Source organism: Clarias gariepinus, chromosome 10 (assembly GCF_024256425.1).
Source record: "Clarias gariepinus isolate MV-2021 ecotype Netherlands chromosome 10, CGAR_prim_01v2, whole genome shotgun sequence".
Lineage (NCBI taxonomy): Eukaryota > Metazoa > Chordata > Actinopteri > Siluriformes > Clariidae > Clarias > Clarias gariepinus.
Window position 1 is genome coordinate 32,187,918 of NC_071109.1, and position 21,346 is coordinate 32,209,263.

At 38.6% G+C, this 21,346-nt stretch overlaps 1 protein-coding gene across 1 annotated transcript in view; it reads right to left on the minus strand.

The window, feature by feature from the left end:
- si:dkey-106n21.1 (solute carrier family 23 member 2) overlaps positions 1-21,346 on the minus strand; it is a 58,183-nt gene that overhangs the window by 6,437 nt on the left and 30,400 nt on the right. Inside the window, exons 5-9 of the mRNA XM_053506098.1 lie at positions 19,643-19,824; positions 15,794-15,911; positions 14,787-14,943; positions 6,463-6,716; positions 1,776-1,940 (exon numbers count right to left, since the gene is read on the minus strand). Of these exons, the coding sequence (XP_053362073.1) occupies positions 1,776-1,940; positions 6,463-6,716; positions 14,787-14,943; positions 15,794-15,911; positions 19,643-19,824 (876 nt within the window). The remainder of the gene's footprint in view (positions 1-1,775; positions 1,941-6,462; positions 6,717-14,786; positions 14,944-15,793; positions 15,912-19,642; positions 19,825-21,346) is intronic.

Below are 21,346 nucleotides of genomic sequence, written 5' to 3' on the forward strand. Positions count from 1 at the left end.
CAGTAGGACATTCTGGTTATAGTCAATCCCCTCACTGTAATCAGGGTTATGAGAAAAGTGATTAGACAGCGCAGGAGGATGAAGCCTTAAGGGTCACGAAAAGGTTAAGGAGGAATGATTTCACCACTTTGTATGATTTATTTATTTATTCTTAGGTTATAAAGATAATATACTTTTTATAAAAGTTTTAATGCAAATAAATTCCATCTACTCAAACTTACCTAAATTCTCATTTATTCTTTCATTCATTTATCTTCTATACCGCTTATGCTGTCATACAGGGTCACGGGTATCTGATTTGGAGATTTGGGGCACCAGGCAGCGTAAAACCCTGGATAAGGTGCCGATCCATCGCAGGGCTCACCGGCACACACCAAACCCTACGGCAATCTGTGAGTACCTGGATTAAACCCAGCAAGCATGGGGAGAACATGCGCACACATACAGACTCTGAAGGAGAAACAGTTTTGAGAACAGTTCTCAAATCAGGGTCTATTAGATTGATGCGGTTCTGCAATTCAAAATTTTTTTCCGTCCTGTTTCCCTTTTGTCGTTAATGGATTGGTAGCGGGACTGTCCTTCCTGAATGTGACATGAGGTGCATCTAGCTGGACGAATTCTAGAACCAGGAGTCATAGATGCACAAATATAATCAGTTCTAAGAACAGTTCTGTGTCAGTTAGATCACTTTAGAACCTTCTAGTTCAGATGCACCCTATCATACAATCCACAAGCTACAATCATCAGTAAGTACTTGTCTTCATCAGGAAGTATCGGTGTATTCGCCTCCAAGTGGCGTAGTGGTAAAGAGATCGCGAGTTTGAATCCCTGGTGAGGCTGCAGCCTCCCGCAGCCGGGGCTCTTACTGTAGCGCTTCACATCAATCACGGGTCTCTACGGCCAATCATGGGCGTCTGTGTGCTCATGCAAGCGGAAGGACCACATAGCGCTGTCACTCTGAGTGTGTTTAAACTGAGTGAGCAGTTTGAAAAGATGCTTTCAAACAATCGTTTGGATCCTACGAAAAATAATTTCTTGGTTTTTGATGTCACAGGAGCGGCTTTAGAAAGTTGTGCTGCGATATTGAAAACAAATAAATAACAGTGACTCATCCTTTCACCATCCAGAGGAACCTTTAACTGCAGGATTTATTGATTTTCACGTGCAAGTGATTCATTTCCCAGACCAGATTTTTACACATGAATCACTTCCACATGATTCATTTTCCTCCACGTGACTCCTTGATTTTCACATGACCTTTACACATGACGAGTCATTTTAAAAAAAAACTTTTCCGTAGTTTCCCAGGTGACTTTGCTTTTTAGTTGTTTACATTTTATTCTATTTTCTTTGTAAAAGCAATTCACTTTTTTTCCCCTAACCTATTCTCACATCTACTGCATGTCACATGTCGATTGCTCATAAAGAACATTTTAGAATATTCATAAATAACACTTTGAAATGAACAACACAGACAGATAGCCTGGTGGGAACGGGGAAACCTTAAGCGCGGTCCTCGGCGCAAATCAATCATGTGTTGTCATTCTTTTGATCTGGCACGACTGACATTAACAACCATTGGCATAAAAAGATTGCTTAATAATTACCATTCGTCAGGAACCTGTTCTGTCTGAGCGTAGCTCAGCCTGAACCTCTTGAACTTTCATTACCTCCTTAAACGTCAGAAAAAGTTAACAACTTGTGTAGCAGTAATTATACAAGTGACCGTTATACAATTTTCCGTCATTAGTCCATGCAGTGCAGAAGGTGAATACCTGCAGGTTTGAGATTCCCACAGCGGCGACCATCCCGAACATGACCAGGAACATGCCTCCGATTACCGGCTCCGGGATGGTGATGAAGATGGCGCTGAACTTCCCAAAGAGGCCCAGGACGATCATGAGGAGTCCGGTCGTCTGCAGGACCAGCCTGCTTCCCACCTGGTGATGTTAATAACAACAGCTCATCGGTCAAACTGTGCCGAACTGTCGGGGAACAAAGTCTCGGGTACAGCAAAGCAACACTGAAGATGTAAAAGCTAGGGTTACTGTAGGTCATGGCAACGGGCGAATGTGTCCATTTGTAAATTTGCATTTATAAATAGAGGGGATCGGGGGATGAGCATGGCATCCTGGACTTTAAGGACTCCCTTATCTGCAGTCGGTGGGTTTCCATACCTCGTACTCCCCAGCCCCTGCAGCAGTGCCGGTCCCAGTTAAGAGATTTCAAGGTGTATGTTTTAGGATATTATAAAACTGCATAATCTCAAAGAAAATGATATTATAAAACTCCTCTAATCTGTTTGTCATGCATTTCTTTAGTCCAACACTGCAGAAATATAACACAAGCAAATCTGAGTATTTTAAAATAAAGAGATTAGTCATAATTAATCACAGACTATGACTGTAATTAACTAGATTAACATTTTTTAATCGATTGCCAGCACTACAAATAAGACAAATAAAGAATTTTTCAGAAAACTAAGTGAGAAGTGACAGGCACCTCCCAGTGAAGAAATCCAAGAAGCCTGGAAGAAATACCGGAGACTGAAAACGGAACAGGGGAGAACAGAGATGGGAACGCTAACGGCCGTGACCGCTGAGCTGGAAGAGCGTCTGTAACAGATTCCAAAAATCCCAGTCCTCCTAGGAACTGTAAAACCGTGTGCTCTCAAGCCGTTTGATTTTGCCCATTTCAGGATATTTTATATCACTTTTGGTAACTTATACTTGTAAATTCAACCCTGATTATGTTAAAAATGATAAAGTATTTAGGCACAAACAAAACAACAACGGCGGTGATGCTTTTCATGATTATGGCAAATCAGATTTGCACACTGAACATGTTATGGTGAGGTGCTTACACACTGAGTGATGCTACTAGCATACTGTAGCGTACAGTACCAGCCTAAAGTTGGCCGCGGCTTCTAATTCCAATGCCTTTCCAAATCTCTAAATGAACGTCTCCTCTGCAGCAGAGCTCAGGTTTGGTCTTGCTTTCCTGGGAAGGTCTTCATGAGAGACAGTTTCATCATGGAGCTTGATGGGTTTTGCGAACACACTTGACAATTTGGTGGCTTACAAGGACTGTTCCAGGACAGCCAACCTTCACGTCTTTAAAAATAACTGACTAATGCCAATTGTATTATTTCATAGTTTTGATCCAGTGAAATCCAGTGCTGTTCTAGAATAAATAAAATAAATCATTAAAAAAAAAACATTTAATTAGTGTCCAAACATTTAATTGGTACTGTATGCTGATAAAACACCTTAAACAGGACGAGATCAATAGCTCTTGACGATGAGCAGCTCATTGATTCCAGTGTATGACAGAGGAGCTTGCCTAGAACATGACGGACTGCATGTCAGGAACAACCACGAACAGCAGAGGGGAACTTCAACCCTCAATCAGATGGTTTAAAAAGAATCTGCAAGAAATACAACATGGTATAAATAAAACCATGTCTTTTAGGAGAAACTCATTGTGAAGACACCGCTCCTGAGATTAATCCAGAACGTCACCAAACCTTTAGTATCAACTGCTTTTCTATGTTATTGACCTTTACAGATCTCTCCTGATTCCCCAGATGTCATTGGGATGTCATTCTGTTGTTGATGCATCAATGGAGTTCTCATAACTACCACTTCAGGCTTGTTCTAGGTCCATGGTGGGTCCTGTAGAAGACCACATTGGGTACATAATACGATCTTATTGGCGTTTAAGGTTTGCAGGTTTTCAGCACATCTATGTCACATTTAGAGAATCTATGGGGGTGTCACAGTATTTACACCAACCTGCCAGAAGCAATGAAAATTAGTGAGTATATAAGTGTGATAAGAGCATGGTGCGTTCTGATCGGACATGGTAGGAGTGTGATCATGAGCGTGATAGGAAATTAGTGACAACATGAAGGAGACATTGAGAAGCTGACATGGCGAGGAAGTAGTATGTATGAATGCACATTTTTCTATTTGGACCAGCTCTAACTGCGTTCTTTGTTTTGGATCAATGGGAATTCGATGGTCTTCATCACACTGTGATGAAGCCATGGGATTTGTACATTTGTGGGATGTGTAAGCACATTTTTACGTCCAAATGTTTCCTTTAAATTTTTATTTTCTTTTTAGATAAACACGTTTGGGAATAATGATTAGCCTGGGCAGGTGTGGAACCATTTTCCATTATAGTGCAATCCGAAATAAATAAAACATTAAGACTTTTTCCAAGACTCTTTTCAGTTACCATAAAGTTCCATCCAATCATTCATCCATCTAGGAAGATCTGTCATCTAACCAGGGACTGTAGAGGCCAGTGGTGACCAGTGTGTTTATTGCCATTTGTATAACCATTGTAGGTCCTCTGATAAACCTTCACACTATGGGCAATATGGGATGGACGATTAGTCTAATCTGTATCTCATTGGACTGTGGGAGGTAACCACACTACCCGGAAGAAACAGACCAAGTGGGGGAAGAACATGCAAACTCCCTGCACATTTACTTAAACATAAAAATGTGCAAAAATACAGAAAATACAAAAAGAATACATAAATACAAAAATATACCGATGCCACAAAAGTTACCAAATGTGAGGGATATATGGTAACTTTACTGAACTTAATTTGCAACATAAAAAAGACAACAAAGAAAATTTCAAAGGAAAACAAAAAGTCATAAAAGTTTTATCAAACATCTAAACAAGACTTGACTTGTGCTAAATGGATGACCTCCACACAACCTCCGTTGCCTTTTCATTACAGTCAATCTCGAATATTCAAATTCCTTTCATACCATCTTATTTTCTCACGGCTATAATATTTACCCTGTTTTTTTTTAATTGAGTTTTAGCATCATGTGTAGCTATCTTACAAACTGGCCAGCAGTACCGTCCTATCGGACCGTGAGTAGTGTGACTCGGGAACATTGATATTGAGATGTTGAAAATGGAGTTGAGCAATAAAAGAATGCCATAAACAGGTTAAATCTGTGGGGTGTGTAATTGATGATTTCAATAAAGGAGAAAGCAAACTTTAGTTCAATTGCAAGAGAGAAAAGCATGGAGAAGCAGGTGTGGGAGGTTTTTAGAGCTGCTATAAGATAAGTGATATCAAGAACACAAAAATTTACATATAGGGATGAATAGAAAAAAATGTGTGCTATTCTTTAAGAAATATGCAAGGATTAAATACCTCCATCATTAGTAATCGTGTTTGATTTGTTTAAAATGAAGTGTTTTATTTCTTACTCATATCATTCATAGAGTAATTGCTTCCAAGGAACATAGCACATACAGAAGTAGATCAAGCTGATGTGGGAAAATCATGCCTGTGCATGGGAAAGGCTAGACTGAAGGAGAGCATGGAGACATTAATTACAGCCCAGGGACAAACCCTAAGCATGAAGGAAATCCAAACAGGGGTGTTTTGTTTCACATCAGACAAAACTCATGGAGCATTGAGACAATCCAGTACTGAGAGAAAATGGTTTGGAACCAATGGGGAAAAATGGAGAGAAAAAAAAATCTGATAAACAAGCAATAAGCAAACGGAGTAATAACAGATAAGACATGCAAAGAGCAGTGGATGTGGCAATGACAAATGCTGGGTATGTCCAAGTGCAGAAATACAAGGAGCTGGAGGAATACCAGAGGAACTCTCCGAGGAACACTCGGAGCCATGACCACTGAGCTGGAAGACGGTGTGCAACAGATTCCAAAAATCTCAGTCCTTCCTCCTAGGAATTGTAAAATGTTGACCGCTCTAGCTCCCAGACCTCTGGTAAAAGAGTCGGATTTGTATTCACATTAATGTTGCTTTGATATGGATTGGGGTATCATTACCAGCTTGTTTACTTGTTTAAAAAAAAAAAAGGTAACACACAAAGCGAATAGGATTTTCACATTCCACACTCACCTGCTCTGACAGTATCAAGAGAAAGCGTAGAGCATCCTCCTGTAATACACTGCAATAATCACCTTCTCAACCAGAAAACTCATCAGCACTCTAAAGTTCAGCAGCTCTAAATCAATACGTTGCTCCTGATGATCAGCTGCTCTCTGATTCCGGTGCAATCAAAAAATGAAAAAAAAAGCATCCTACATCCAGGAAAACTAAGGCATCAAGCTATTGCAGTTCATTTAAAGGTCAAATATAAAACTCCTTATTAACATGCTAATATTAGACTTCTTGATCCATTTCGAAACCTCTGTAGTCCAACTAGGGATAATGGTGGTACAATTGTGGTAGGACCTCCAGTCCATATACACACACTATGGGCATTTCCACTAATTAGCCTAACCTGAAAGTCTTTGGATGGTGAGAGGAAACCGGACTACCCAGAAGAAACCCGAGCAAGTACTGTACTGGGAAATCAGGCAAACTCCAAGCATGCAGTAATAATGGCTAATGAAAATGTACTGGACAGAACGCTGTTGATGTGTTATTATTTTTATCTTAACACCCACCCTGGTGATCCCCAATGCAGCGATGTTCTGGCTGTACGAGGTGGTCCCGTTGCCGCTGCCCCACAGCCCCGCCAGGATGCAGCCCAGGCCCTCCACTGCAATGCCACGGTTAATAGCATGGGTGGGCGGAGTTGGGGCACCAGAGAGACGCGCACAGGCATAGTAATCCCCGATGGACTCCATGGTAGACGCGAGTACCCCTGCCATCATCCCCAAGACGGAGGAGATGCTCACGGTCGGGAGACCCCATTGCCCTGGAGGTGGGAAACAGGACAGAAACAGGAGATGAAAAGTGGACAACGAGACAGAAAATGAGGATCACCAAAGATTACCAAGATCTACCTGATTCCAGCATTTTTTTTTTAACTTTTTAACCTACAAATAGGAAGATACTGAAAGCAAAAAAGTTATGATTGGTTTTCATTATTTCAAGTTGATTTGAAATTCATTCATAAACAAGCTTAAATGACCTCAATGTTGATAAATGACCAGGTTTTACATTTCATACATTGGAGGACCTGAAACCAGTCTCAGAAAAACTGGCCTCGGACCAGCACGACATCCAGTGTCTGGGCTTTGGACATTTGGACAATCAAGTGGAAATAGAGTACAAGTTATCATGATTGTCTGATGTACTGCTAATATTGAACGCTACACCACTTGCGCATGTTTATTCTATAATTATAATGTTTCTGATAAAAAAATAAATAAAATCACTTATCATTTTAAAAGAAAAAAATATTATTAAAAAATAATGTCAAGGTCTATCAACAATTTCAGTTAAACCATTTTTCCCCCTTCGGCGTCAATAAAGAAAGTATGACAAAGACTGTGACAAAGTGCTCCTGGGTAACTGGTTAAACTGTGTGCCGTGCCAGGATTTACACACATTGTTGCTAAAGGATATGAGCATAATGCAAGTTCAAATCAGTGCCAAGAACTGAAAGAAGAAAAGAAGAAGAAAAAAAGAAGAATACTTAATTGGCATGAGGACATTAATTCCTAGCTTTAGATAAATAAAGAGTATAGCACTTGCGTGGGAACGATAGTCATTTCCTTTTCATCTAATGCGACTGAGAAAGCTAGACGACGATCTTTTAAAGCAGTGATCTCTTCTCCAAATGAATGCACTGATGTTTGTAGTTGACTACAGGAGACACCCTCATAACTTGTACAGTATATACAGTACTGAGCACTGGAATATCTTTAGTACATATATTATTTTGTTATATACGGGGAGAACATGCAAACTCCATGCACGCAGAGACGGGAATCGAGCCTGGCTGGGAACAGCTGGGAGGTTTTACTGAGCATGCTGGAGAATACGCAAACCCAGGAGCCTACATTAGGGTTTTCTGTTTCCACCTGAAAACTGGTCTGTCATGTATGATGTTGCTTTCTTTACAGGCATGCAAATAATTGGCAAAGGCATTGTTACAAATGCATTAATGTTTAAGTTGTGTTTGGGACGTATTGAGTGAGTTTGTGCATGAATATCCAGGACTGATATACATATAAAACAGCATCTGTACATCTAATACGACACCTAAGACTTTTGCATTGTGCACCATGATCAGACTGCCTGCTTCACGTCTGAAATGCCAGCCTCCCAGGAACTCCTGTAATGGCCCAAACATGTGGAAATGGCTTGGAGCTAGACAAGCACTGTACGGATGACGAGGCAATAAAAAAATATTTGTAAAAAAACTGCAAATTTTCTCATGGGACCAAACAATGGATGTTTTCTAAAGAAAACGTTTTCCAATGAACTATCTGATAAGGAAACCGTTGAATGTGGCATAAAGGTCGTGCATTTCCAGATGTGCCCCGGAATTGTTTTTAAGCACCCTTTATGATCTTTATGCGCATTACATCACAACGTGTCCTTCCACATTTGCACTCAATTGATAGTAATATTCAGTAATATAATATAAAATAAATGTAATGCCATTAACAAAACTGGTGCCAGTAATTTAATCTCCTTTTTACAAAAGTAAAATCTCATTGTCTTGGTAATTCGGTTAGAGAAAGAGGTGGGACAAAAGGCCTCTTCGGTGTGATGATTCCTCTCTTCAGACTGACACACACACACACTGCATTATTTTCTTTATTTCGCACCCAGTGTTTTCATAGGCATAAAAACTCCTAAGTCATGTGACTACACCCACTACATTAATATTTGGCAAAGTCTCCAGTGGAGAGAATAGCAACACTAAACCTCTCCCTGTAAAGACTACAAGGCTGGAGACATTTGCATCAAAGGCCTGGACAGCACCATGTGTGTCCCGCTGAATACGTTTTTATTACACGAATCCTTACATAAAGTTGAAATAACCTTCATCTATATAAATAAAAGAAAGCTTTTGGTCAGAACTAACTCTTTCAATGATATCTGCACGGTTTATACTTTGACGTTAATCCTGCACCGTTAAATTAAATCAAAATGTTGAGTAGAAGGGAAGTTGCGTCAAACTGTGTGTGGGCGCGTCTCAAATCGACCTCTGGCCAGAATTTAATAAAACCTTCGCAATACTTACAGTACAGTAGATACCTGCCTGAAGTTTCAAGTAAAAGCGATGTCATGAACAGTTATGTGTCGGATTTAATAATATACTTTAAAATAATCTACTAATGACGAGCCCATAAAAAAAAACTGTGACCAAACAATGGATCTTTTCGAAAGAAAACGTCTTCCAATGAACTATCTGATAAGGAAACAGTTAAATGTGGCATAAAGGCTACTTGCTTAATGTAAACAAACACCTGCACCAATAGATATTATTTAGAAAAGATATTGAACTTAATGTTTTAACTGGGATTAGTTCAGATTTTCACTTTCACTAAAATACAGTAACAGCACTTAAGTGGTAAAGGTGAATTTGAACAGTCTGGAGTTGTTTTTAGACAAAGGTTTATCTTTATCCGATCTACTTTTTCCATTTCTCACCTGTGATTCACTCTCCGATTACCGAACAGGGAGTGTATTTGGCTGACGATGAAAGAAGTACGATGTACACTAGCCAATCGTGGGAATTTGTGAGAGCAATGAAAAGTCCGGATAGATAGCCTTTTCCTCTTTGTGACACTCGGCAGTCTGCTGACGTCCCGCGTCTCAGAGGTGATGAGAAAGTGTCGTGGGGGGGGATTTGCAGATGATCCACTTGGGGTAAAAACTGACTTTGGAAAATATTATTAGGTTGTCATGATTGCATGATGCTCTGCTAATATGGATGACTAAACACCGCGGTGTTCATGTACAGAATCCATTTTCTTTTCACCCTTCAGCAAAATCTGTATGTATACAACTGGGACGAAGTGCTTTAATCACTGTCAGCTGCTGAATAGCTGGATAAACTGAGTGCTGTGCCAAGATTTACACACATAATGAGGGTTTAAGTCGGTGAAAGAAGAAAAGAAAGAAAATATATTAATGACATATAGACATTGATTGCTAGCTTTATGTAAATCCTAAACACAGCATTTACACAGCAATGTTATTAAACATGAGAATTCCGTACGTGTGTATATATGTATATATATATATATATATATATGTATATATGTATATATCTCAGTATAATATTTTTATATATCAATATATATACACTAGCATAATATTTGCTAAATTGTCATTCCTTTACTTCTTCCCTTCTTCAGTTCATTCTGCTCAGCGTTATGGTGGATCCCAGTATAACACTGAGAGTGAGACAGGTATACATACAGTAGTCTACCCCATTGCTCCTAAATGTCACTACTTTTGACATTACTTACATGGAGATTGTAATGATTTGTGATTTTCACATGTACAGCTAACTATGAAAAACAGCAACCTTGGACCCCCCAGCTGTGCTTTACAGATCCTTCCCTTGACACTACTTTGAGAACCATCCTGAAGCTCTACAGTAGGTTCTTGCCATGGATAAGATTTATATGCTACAGTACTTCTGGCTAGACTGTGAACTGTAGTTTAAGCTGCTGATTTCATGGCTGCTCGTCAGCTTGAACGCGGCTACTAGATCGATCGAAGTACGGTCTGGGGATCCTCAGGGGGCGGTGAGGTTTTTGTAATTTACTAACAGCAGTGCTTATTATTCTTATAATTTTTGACCAGCCAGTCGAAATAAATACCCCTGGTTATTTGCTCATTATGGATTTAAAGCTAAATAACCCAAAAACAATCCAATTTAATGAAATCAACATTACAGTTTTACATTACAATCCCAACTATGTTTAAATTTCTGGAATGACTAATGTCACTTTGGACCAAATATGTAAGATAGTCAGGGAAACAGATAGATATAGAGACAGAATAAAAAGCATGTAATACCAAGGTTATGAATTAAAACGCATTTCAATGAAGCAAGTAAGTATTTGACCCCTAAGCAAAAAATTACTTAGTACTTGGTGGAAAACCCCTCACTGGCAAGAACAGAGATAAGATGTTTCTTGTAGTTAGTTACCAGGTTTGCGCACATCTCAGGAGGGATTTCGGTCCACTCTTCTTCATACATTTAGGCATTTGTCAGATGCTCTTATCCAGAACGACTTACATTTTTATCTCATTACACATCTGAGCAGTTGAGGGTTAAGGGCCTTGCTCAAGGGCCCAATAGTGGCAACTTGGTGGTTGTAGGTTTTGAACCTGGGATCTTCCGAACCATAGACCAATGCCTTATCCACTGAGCTACCCCTGGCCCCTGATCTTCTCTAAATCCGCAAAGTTTCTTGCCTGTCACTTGGGACCTCAAAGTTTTAGCTCCTTCCATAAATGTTCTATAGGATTAAGGTTTGGAGAAGGGCTAGGCCACTAGCCAGGTTTTGGGTTATTGTTATGTTAGAAGACCCATCCAAGACCAATCTTCAGGAGGTTCTCGTCCGAAATTTTCCAATACATAGCCCATCCATTGGCTTTTCAATGCGACAGAGTTGGCCTGCACCTTTAGCAGCAAAACAGCCCCAAAGAATGATGTTTACAGTCAAGCTTCATGCTTCATGTTCTTATGATCTTCAGCATTTTCCTTCTTCTATAGAGCTCAGTTTTGGTCTCACCTGATCACAGCACTTCTTCTCTGCTCATTGGAACACTTTAGATGGGCCTGTACATGTGCCTTCTTGAGGAGGTGGACCTTGCCACGCTGAACGATTTCAATGCCTGGTGGAGTACTGTGTTAACAATGATCTGTTTGTAGACTGTAGTCCCAATTGCCTTGAGATCATTCACAAGCTCCTCCTGTGTAGTTCTGGACTGATCCCTCACTAGTTCTGGACTGATCCCTCATGACCATTCTTACCCCACGAGCTCCAGATCAAGGGCGATTAATGTTTTTTTTGTATTTATTGAATTGGTAAGTAAACGATCCAACATTTGTCTCCTTCTCACCAAGCTTCTTGCTGATGGTCTTGTAGGCCTTGTGCAGGTCTACAGTCTTGTCCCTGGCGTTCTTTCATAGCTCTTTGGTCTTGCTGATGGTGGTGAGGTTTGAATAGAAGATAGAGACAGATAGATGGGGAAGATAAATCATGCTTTAATGCAATTAAATGAAAATGACATAGCGCTTCATTAGAATCGAAAACATTCCAGGGAATTATGACGCTGTATTAACTTAAAAACCAGTTTAGTCACATTTAAAGAAATGCTTTGAAGAAAATACAATTGGAAAAATACTGACTGAAGGTCTTCTTGTGTAAACAAGCTGTGGAAGATTGCTACTCTCTGTACCTGCTTGAGTTTTCAAATATGCGTACTAGGTTTTACAAATGTTACAAATTTATTTTGCCTGATACTGGGTAGGATGGGTGCGCTCTCCGATTGAAAAAGTAAAGCACTTCCTAATTGGATCTTTATTTGTATACACCAGAATACATTCTCTGTTCAGGTATTCTCGTTGCATTCTCACTGGAATATACAAACAAAAACATTCGCACTGAACTGTCTGATACAGAAACCCTGAAATGCAGCCTTGCACTACTCATACATACTCATAAATACTACTATACAGACACTGTAAATAGAATTGCACTACCCATCATTGCTGCTCACAACTCACTACTGTACATAAACTTAAACACTCAGGACTGCACTTTTCAAAACTGTTGCACATGTTGTACAGTATATTGTGTAAAGTGATCTACCTCATTTGACTCTCAGTATCAATGATCTATTATCATTGCCCTCATTGCACACAACCCTTCTCGGCATATTATATACATATGAATATTATTTTTCATGATATATATATGTCCTACAAGAAAGGACAGAGCTTGTTGTCTTCTATGAGAATGCACAGCTGGATCGGTGCTAGGGGTTTGACACTGTGGATGTACTAGCGAAAAAAGGAGGATTCTGTCCAAAATACGATTGATCTTGAACAATCCCTCACACCCGTTATTCAGTGTTCTCTCCAACCAAAGAAGCGTCACAAGAGGTCTTTTCTTCCAATGGCCATAAAATTATACAACTCTCCTCTTTAAAGTGTACACTATAGAGAGAGTCACTGTCAGTAACAATAAGACACTATTATTATGTAACTGGACAATTTGTGCAATATATACCAATGCTCTTGGGCCATACAACCTTTCAAGCGCAATTTCTGATTTATCCGTACAATTTGTGCAATGCCTTTATATTTATCCCCCACATGTGCAATATCTGTATATTGAATTATGTTTAGTGTGCAACTAGGGATTTACTGTTTTACTGATTTTTCCCCTCCTTCTCCTCCTTGTCTAATTTATTACTCTTTTGCTTTCCTTTCGGAACACAACTGTAAGCACATTTCTCTCTGGAATAAATAAAAAATCTTGAATCTTGTAATCGAAATGTCACATGTGCTGCTGCTCCATTTTAGGGTCTTTTAATATATCACATCATTGTGCGTACTTCCACATTTGCACTCACCCAATGATAATATACAACGATCAGCCTAACATTAAAACCCCTGAAAGGTGAGTGAATAACATTGGTTATCACGATACTGTGGTACATGTGAACAGTGCAAGTGAACAGTCAGTTCTCGAAGTTGATGTGGTGGAAGCAGGAAAAATGTGCAAGCATAAGAATGTGAGTGACAATGACAGTGGTGATGCTAGATGACTGTGTTAAAGCATCTTCCAAACAGCAGGTCTTGTGTGGTATTCCCAGGTATACACAGTGATTGGTAACTACCAAATATGATCCAAGGAAGGTCAACTGGGAACAAGGTCATGGGCACCTAAGGATCATTGATATCATTGATACCATCCATATGGATCTACTTAATATTAGACACATGATTTTAACATTATGGTGATTGGTGTAAGATGGAACAGATTTTGTGTGACTACCTTAACTGGTACAATGCAATGTTATCTGCGTGGAACAAAAATAAATCTCATGATGTTGGGAGAAATAGGTGGCCTGGACAAAAAAAGCCACTTCAATGCATGTAGGATTTGATCTCCCTGGTGATTGTTTTGTTCTGGTTTTACTGCTGGATTTGAGATTGTGCATCATGCTCATCTCACCATTTTTATCAACATAAGCAGCCACTCTTAACTCGTCACTGCCACTTCAAGGGATTCCCCAGGGTCCGATCCTGGGACATGCACTTTTTTTTCATACACATGCTTCCATTGGGATAAATCATTTGCAAACAAGATATATTTGTCCATCCTCATCCTAATGACATGCAGCTGCATCTTCCTCTGTAAAACTAGTAAGTAGGACTCCCTAATGAGCATAGTTAAAAGTTAAATGGTGTAAAATTATCTTCATTTAAATGAAAACAAACCCCACAAATAATTTTATTCAATCTTCCCCACAATTTGAATCTAATACCCTATATGAGAAAGAATCAAATCAAAGCAAATAAAAGGCAGGTTATTTCAGCTCAGAACTATTGAATAATCTTAATCGTCTCATGACCTACAAAAAGCCGGTTCAGCTTGTAGTAGATCCCAGTCAGACTTTTGCAATGCCTTGCTTGGTTCGATCAGTTAGTCATCTGGTGCACATCTGGAGCTCATTCAAAATACTGCAGCTTGGCTACTAAGAGGGATCATATTACCAAAGTTTTATCTTAGCTTAATTGGATTTCAGTTCAATTCAGGACAGAGAAAAAGCTTTGATTGTTTTTTTTCATCTTGTCATCTTGTACACAGAAGGTATGTTATGCTCATGTGTTATGACTAGATCGTTATGGTTTACCACATAACTACAGCGGACTGTTTAAGTCTAAATCATAGCTTAAAGTGTATAAGTATTCCGCTGATCAATGTTATTTTGTGTCGTCTGTTCATTAGCATTAAGATTCTGTCACATGGTAGGATGTTACTACAATTCCCACCTGGATAAGGCATGAAGAACCACTCTGCGCTGCTAACTGCATCCAGGTTGATGTCTGTCCGGGCCTGGTGACCATACTCGTGTGGGGAAGTGGGCAGAGCATCGAAGTATGTCAGGAGGAAGCACACCAGCCAAGCTCCAGACATCCCAAACAAAGCCTGCCAAAGATGCAACAGCACATTGAAAATTAGTTTGTGCTTTAAAGCTGAAAAAGCTAGGAGGAGCATTTGAGATTTTGAGGTTTATACAAATCAACACTGCCTTCGATCATGGGACAGGAATGTGCTGGGTTAGCTGTGACTTAAACTGTAAACAATGGCACTTACAGGACCACATCACTAGCCTGGGGTGTTTATAGGACGCAGATCTTCCTTAACAAATTTCTCTGCAGGTTGTTAGACATCTGTAAAGTTTTCCCAAATCCTGACAGATGAGTTCAGTTTTATAGTAGATCTCGAATTCCTCTGCATCCTCTCCCAAACCCGTTCTACCTTTCTTCTGACAAATGACACATAATACTTCCTTAATTCTTTTGGTGTACTGATCTGAAACTAACAAGGTTTTTAAATGACACTAAGCTGACATTTAAATCCAGTCGAAACCCTTCTTTTTCGGTGGCTGCTTTCTTCCTTTAGCTCAAGGAAATCTGCTGAAACTTATAAGCAGCTAAGGATTTGCATCTTTTGGAAAAACAAAAATGGAAAATACTGTCTGGAGGAATTTTGACTATGAAAAACTATATATATTTACATTTAGGCATTTGGCAGACGCTCTTATCCAGAGCGACTTACATTTTCATCTCATTACACATCTGAGCAGTTGAGGGTTAAGGGCCTTGCTCAAGGGCCCAACAGTGGCAACTTGGTGGTTGTGGGGTTTGAACCTGGGATCTTCCGAACCGTAGTCCAATGCCTTAACCACTGAGCTACCCCTGGCCCTGTATATATAATATAATATATATTTATATATATATTTTAAAAAACCTTCAATAAACTAAACAAAACTCACCGAGAACAGGCTAAACAGAGGGTACCGAAACACTTTCCACTTTTTCTTCCTATAAGCAATGAGAGGAACTTTGACCTTGCTGAGATACTGGGAGAAGAGGAGTATAAGAAAGACAGTCCTGCAAAGAAAAAAAAACAGAAATTTGAAAAACGCTGGTGATAGTTTTGGATAAAATTCTAGTGTAGAGACCATACACACAGAACAGTCTTGCGTTTTTAACCTTTCTAAGTTTAGCTCAACGTTTTTAGTAGAGCACATTTTGAGTCACTATATCTCATTGAAAAATGCGTTCACCTTAAGCTGATTGAGCCATCTCTACCACTCGGTGGAGGTACAGTATGCTATGCTAAAAAGTCAACTAGCTGTCACTGTGTCTTTAAGTAGTATGCATTCTTTTTTAATTGTAGCATGCCACCATTGAATGCCTAAAAACGTTGCTGCTTTTCTACTATTTTTAAGTATATTTATACTTTTACCCTGAAGCAACATCTCAACCATTTGGAAGAGATGTTATATTGTGGTCTATTAAAGAAAAAAAAATATGAATTGTTGTTTTTATTGTAAATAAAATTAAAAAGATATATAATGTAAGAGGCAATATGGCCGTTTTATATAAGTTTTAAATCTTTGATTATGATTAATTTTTCGGAGCAGCAGCTCTGACTGTAGTGCAACTTCAAAGCATATATTAATGTGCTCTTTTTTAATAATTTATAGATCATATCATAAAGCTTACTGTAAGGATATTTAATTATGGAAGGATAATCTCCAGTGTCAGTACCTTTGCAACCCCCCAGAGAACAACTGTTTACAGCTGCCATATCATAACTGCTATATCGATTTGGGACGTCCCACAACATAAAAAGTTTGTTATATTATTGATGGAAATTGTAATCATTGAAAAACTACTGGGGTATAAAAAGAATAAGACCCTTTAGGCATCACTTGTATCACATTTTTACAACATAATTCTATATAATTTTTATTTATATGTATTGTATATAATTTATATCATAGTTAGTCTTATTTTAATTCTTACTTTGTACCATACTTATTGTTTTATTCTTTTAGTCTTATAATTTTTTAAGAGTTTGTTGCAATTGCACTTCACTACTGTTGAAATTGAACAACTATGTACAAATAAAATTCTTGAATCTTGAGACTATTATTATAGTGGTATTATAGGAAGAAAATAATCTTCAGTCACTAATATTTATTGAATGAGTTTTATATGATAAAGGATAAATTATGAACAGCTTAGCCTTTTTCTACAACTAGCCCAGTGTTGTTTATGTAGGCGGGAATAGCTCAGTGGTTAAGTCATTGGTCTACTGATCAGAAGGTCCTAGGTCCTCAAACCCCACCCCCATCGGCACTGGTGAGCCCTTGAGCAAGGCTCTTAACCCTCAACTGCGCAGATGAAAAATAAGATTATATGTAAGTTGCTCTGGATATGGGTGTCTGCCAAATGTTTATTATGGCGTGCCATTTCCTGGAATAAGTCCACTATGACCTAGATCGGGATTAAGCAGACAATGCTGATTAATTTGTTAATTAAACAGTGGGAAAATTCAGATGTTGCTACATGGCTCAGCTGTTGAATTGGTACAACAGTTTTGTGTCAACAAGCTCATGCAATTAATCCATCAACACATGTTTAAAATGTTGCTTCAGATCCAAAACATACGGACTATGCCTCAGGAACGAGAAGTAATATTCCTGCCATTTATTGTTAACAGTTTTCCAAACAACTGATATTTATATTTGTTTAACTGTCATGTTAAATAAATGGCATGCGCTAATGCGAGTTCTTCAAGTTTATGGCTCAGAGCAATTACATTTTGGTTGGAATGCAGCTCGATGACTCAACGCAGCAGCTGAAGTACAAAGTCCACCATGTCCACAAGAAGGAAATGTCTTCTTCTTTCTCGCTCATGCTAACGGCATTTACCCACGTAGCGCGCTGTGATATGGATGCGTGATGAATGAACCTCAGTGACTGGCCTCAGGCTGCAAGTCAGGGACAACCGGGACAAACAAACTCGCATGCACATCCACTCAGACAAAGCCAGGAACACAAAGGCGTACACTGCGATACACATACACACACACAGGCACCTGGAGTGGCAGGCTAATGGGCTGGTAAACGGAGATGTGTAGACTGATGTCCAATGAATGAAGTGTTCTGTGATACACCTGGCAGACCTTTAAATGTTCTTTCATAGGTCATTAATGAAACAGGACAGACTGGAACCATGCACTAAAAGCCATCCTTTCTTTCTGTGTCCCATCTGCTCCTGATCTGTAGCGAAGGAGCACTGCGCTGAATATAAAGCTCAGGGACTGCTATCTCTCTAATAATGTAATGATCTGAGGATAGATTTATAGGTTCTCTATGGCTCCATAAACATATTACATCCACTACAGGGATCACCTAATTATATGAGGGCATATGAATGGGTCTTTCCTAACAATGTGCTCGGTTGTAACTGCTTCTATATCATTCAGACTAATAGTTGTTACCCAAATGACTTAGGTTACCCTCTTCAAGGAATGAACCAAAGGCTATAAATCTCTCTCTCTCTCTCTCTCTCTCTCTCTCTCTCTCTTTAGTGCAGTGATGGCTCAGGTGGTTGAGGCTCTAGATTGCTGATTTGAGGCTCTGTGGTTTGAGCCCCACTAACGCAATGTCACCACTGTTGGGTCCTTGGGCAAGAGCCTTATCACTTTACCCCATAGGTTTTGGTATTGAGCCCAGTTAGAAGATTGGAGGGTTGCGAGAAGAAGGGCATAAAAACTAAGCTTAAGCTTTTGCAGATCAAATGATCCAAGATGGTCTTTTAGAGCCCCAATGTGAGTTAATGGTGTTTTAACCTCCTTCCTCCTCTCGAGGTAACGGTGTCTGGTTTGAGTTAATAATGTACAGTAGGTCCACTTTGCTCTGGTTTGATTTAATGGGTCCAAGTCCTATTTCAAGTTAAGGGAGTTGTTTCTCACTTTTTTGCTTCACCTTGAGTTATTTTCTGTTATAAATTGCTGCCTTTGATTGGGATTCTGTCTGCAATTTTTGTCCATATTTGTACAGCTAAGTTTTATTATATTTTCATTATATTGTATATTCTGTCTTTCTGGATATATTATTCTTATCCTGGCTAAATGTATTTTCTATTGTATTTTTTTTTTTAATTCATAGTTATTTCCTATTAATAATCTTTTATTTTAAGGTAACGAGCGGTCGTATAAGCATTTCCCTGCATATTGTACTGTGTATGACTGTGTATGTGAGAAATAAAATTTGAATTTGTCTCAGCTTGAGTCAATTCTTATCTCAATGTTATGCCTTAGCTTGAGTTAATTGCTGTCTAAATGAATATCTGGTCACAATCCTCAGATATTGGGTCCTCAAAGTTCTGGCTTAGCCTAAAGTAGTGGTCTCAGCACTTTTGTACAGTAAGTCAGACAAAAGACGTCTGCCTCATGCATAAATGTAAATCTAAATGTAATGGTAATCCAATTGGTCTATTGCCTCCAACTTGAAACTTCTGCCTCAGGTCAAATTAAGTGGTGCATTGGATGAAGTCAATTGCTCCCTCAACCTTTTACCATTGCTTAGAAGCCTCCTCCACTTCCTGCCTCAACTAGAGTTAACTACTGCCTCCAGTTTCTTCCTCAGCTCAAGATAATATTGCCTCAACCTTTTTGGTCTGGTATACAGCCTTAACCCTTGCATTTACTTGAGATTACTGTTGCCCCAACCTTCTTCCCCAGAGGCACCTTGGAGTTCCTGCCTCTCCAATCCTTTCCCTCATGTCTTAGCAACAAACTACTGTACAGTATAAACTGACTCACAGAACTGAAATGCCCCAGTGTGTTCCTGACTTCTTCCCAGCTTGGATGAAGAGCGATAGACCAATCAGGTTGATGGTGGGAGCGATAGCCAGCGGTCCGATGAACTTCAGCACGAACCCCACCAGCCCCGAGAGGCCAAGCACGACCTGAAGCAACGACGCAACCAGGATCGCTCCCTGGATCTGGGAAAGCAGTACATTAATCACAAACATTTCTCCTTTTAATAATAGCAGTGATTTTAGGGTAGCCCAGTTATTATTACAATTCAGAAGAATATATATACATCTGATTAGCCTTGATTACATGCATCAAGGTGGACAAGGTGTGTCCTCTCTGCAGTCTCTCTGAGACTGCCTTTGGTACAGTATAAACCTGTGGTTCTGCCCGTAGCATTGCTCCAATATGGCATCCTTTGCACTGAGACTGAATTTTAACTGGAGTGCAAAATGCTAGCACTTTACTCTAAACCGTCTGCAATTTACACTTCCATCTGTTCTTCTCACAAACAGTTTACACTTGTTCCTTCTTTATTGGTGAAAACGTAGGGTTGCTCCTTTTGTGCTTCACCTGTAAGTCATTAAAAAAAAAAAAAAAATCGGCCAAACAGGGGGCCCGAGAGAGGACGCGCTCAGAATGCTACACGGCCCAAAGTCAAACTAGTCACCAAATAGACCACTAGTCAGACAGTGCAAGCTATCATTTAGTAGCTTTTATAAGATTGTAGCTTAAATATTACTATAACTATTTATTGTCAACTTAATAGCTTGAGAAGATCTATATGGCAAGTCAAACATTACGTGGTACAAAATCAGCATTGTTTCTCTATTTTATAGCATTGTTTATCAAATCAGCATTGTTTCTCTATATAATATTAGTCATAAGCTTTTGCTAAATACAATTTTTAAATAAACACATTGCTGGCAGCAGACAATTTTGATTACACAATAAAATACGACTATGTGTAATTTGTGAGAAACATTCTGCATTGCATGTACATACTACTAACCTACTCAAGCTACTTATTGTCTTATTTATTTACTTACTTAAGTAGTTATATACTTTCTCATTCATAAATTCAATAATAATAAAAAATTATAAAAATGATTAACCTGTTACTTTATTTAACTATCTACCTTTTACTTATTTCTTTGTATCTTTATTTACTTATTTATATCTTTATTAACTGTTTTATATTAACTGTCTTAATAACTTGCCTAAGTCTTGACCTATTTATTAATTTGCTTATCTATCCATCTACCTACCTACCTAATTACTTTCTTACATACCTATATATCTACTTATTTTGTTTACTCGCTTATTTCTTTTTTTCTTTCTTTCTTTCTTTCTTTCTTTCTTTCTTTACCTGCTTATTTAAAGATTTAATTACTAATTTTCAAATTTTCTTATTACTTACTTACTTATTAATTATTTATTTATTTTCCTAGTTAGTTACTGACTTATTTACTTTTATTTACTTATCACCTATTTATTCACTCATTTTTTTACATACTTAATCACTTACATACTCGTATTTACTTATGACTTACTTATTTACTTATTTATTTACCTGCTTATTTCTTAAGTAACAAATTATCTTACACACCTATTTGCCTATTTATTTATTTATTTATTTATTTACCTACCACTGTACTTATGTACTGTACTGTAGATACTGTACTTATTTACCTTCTTAATCACCTATGT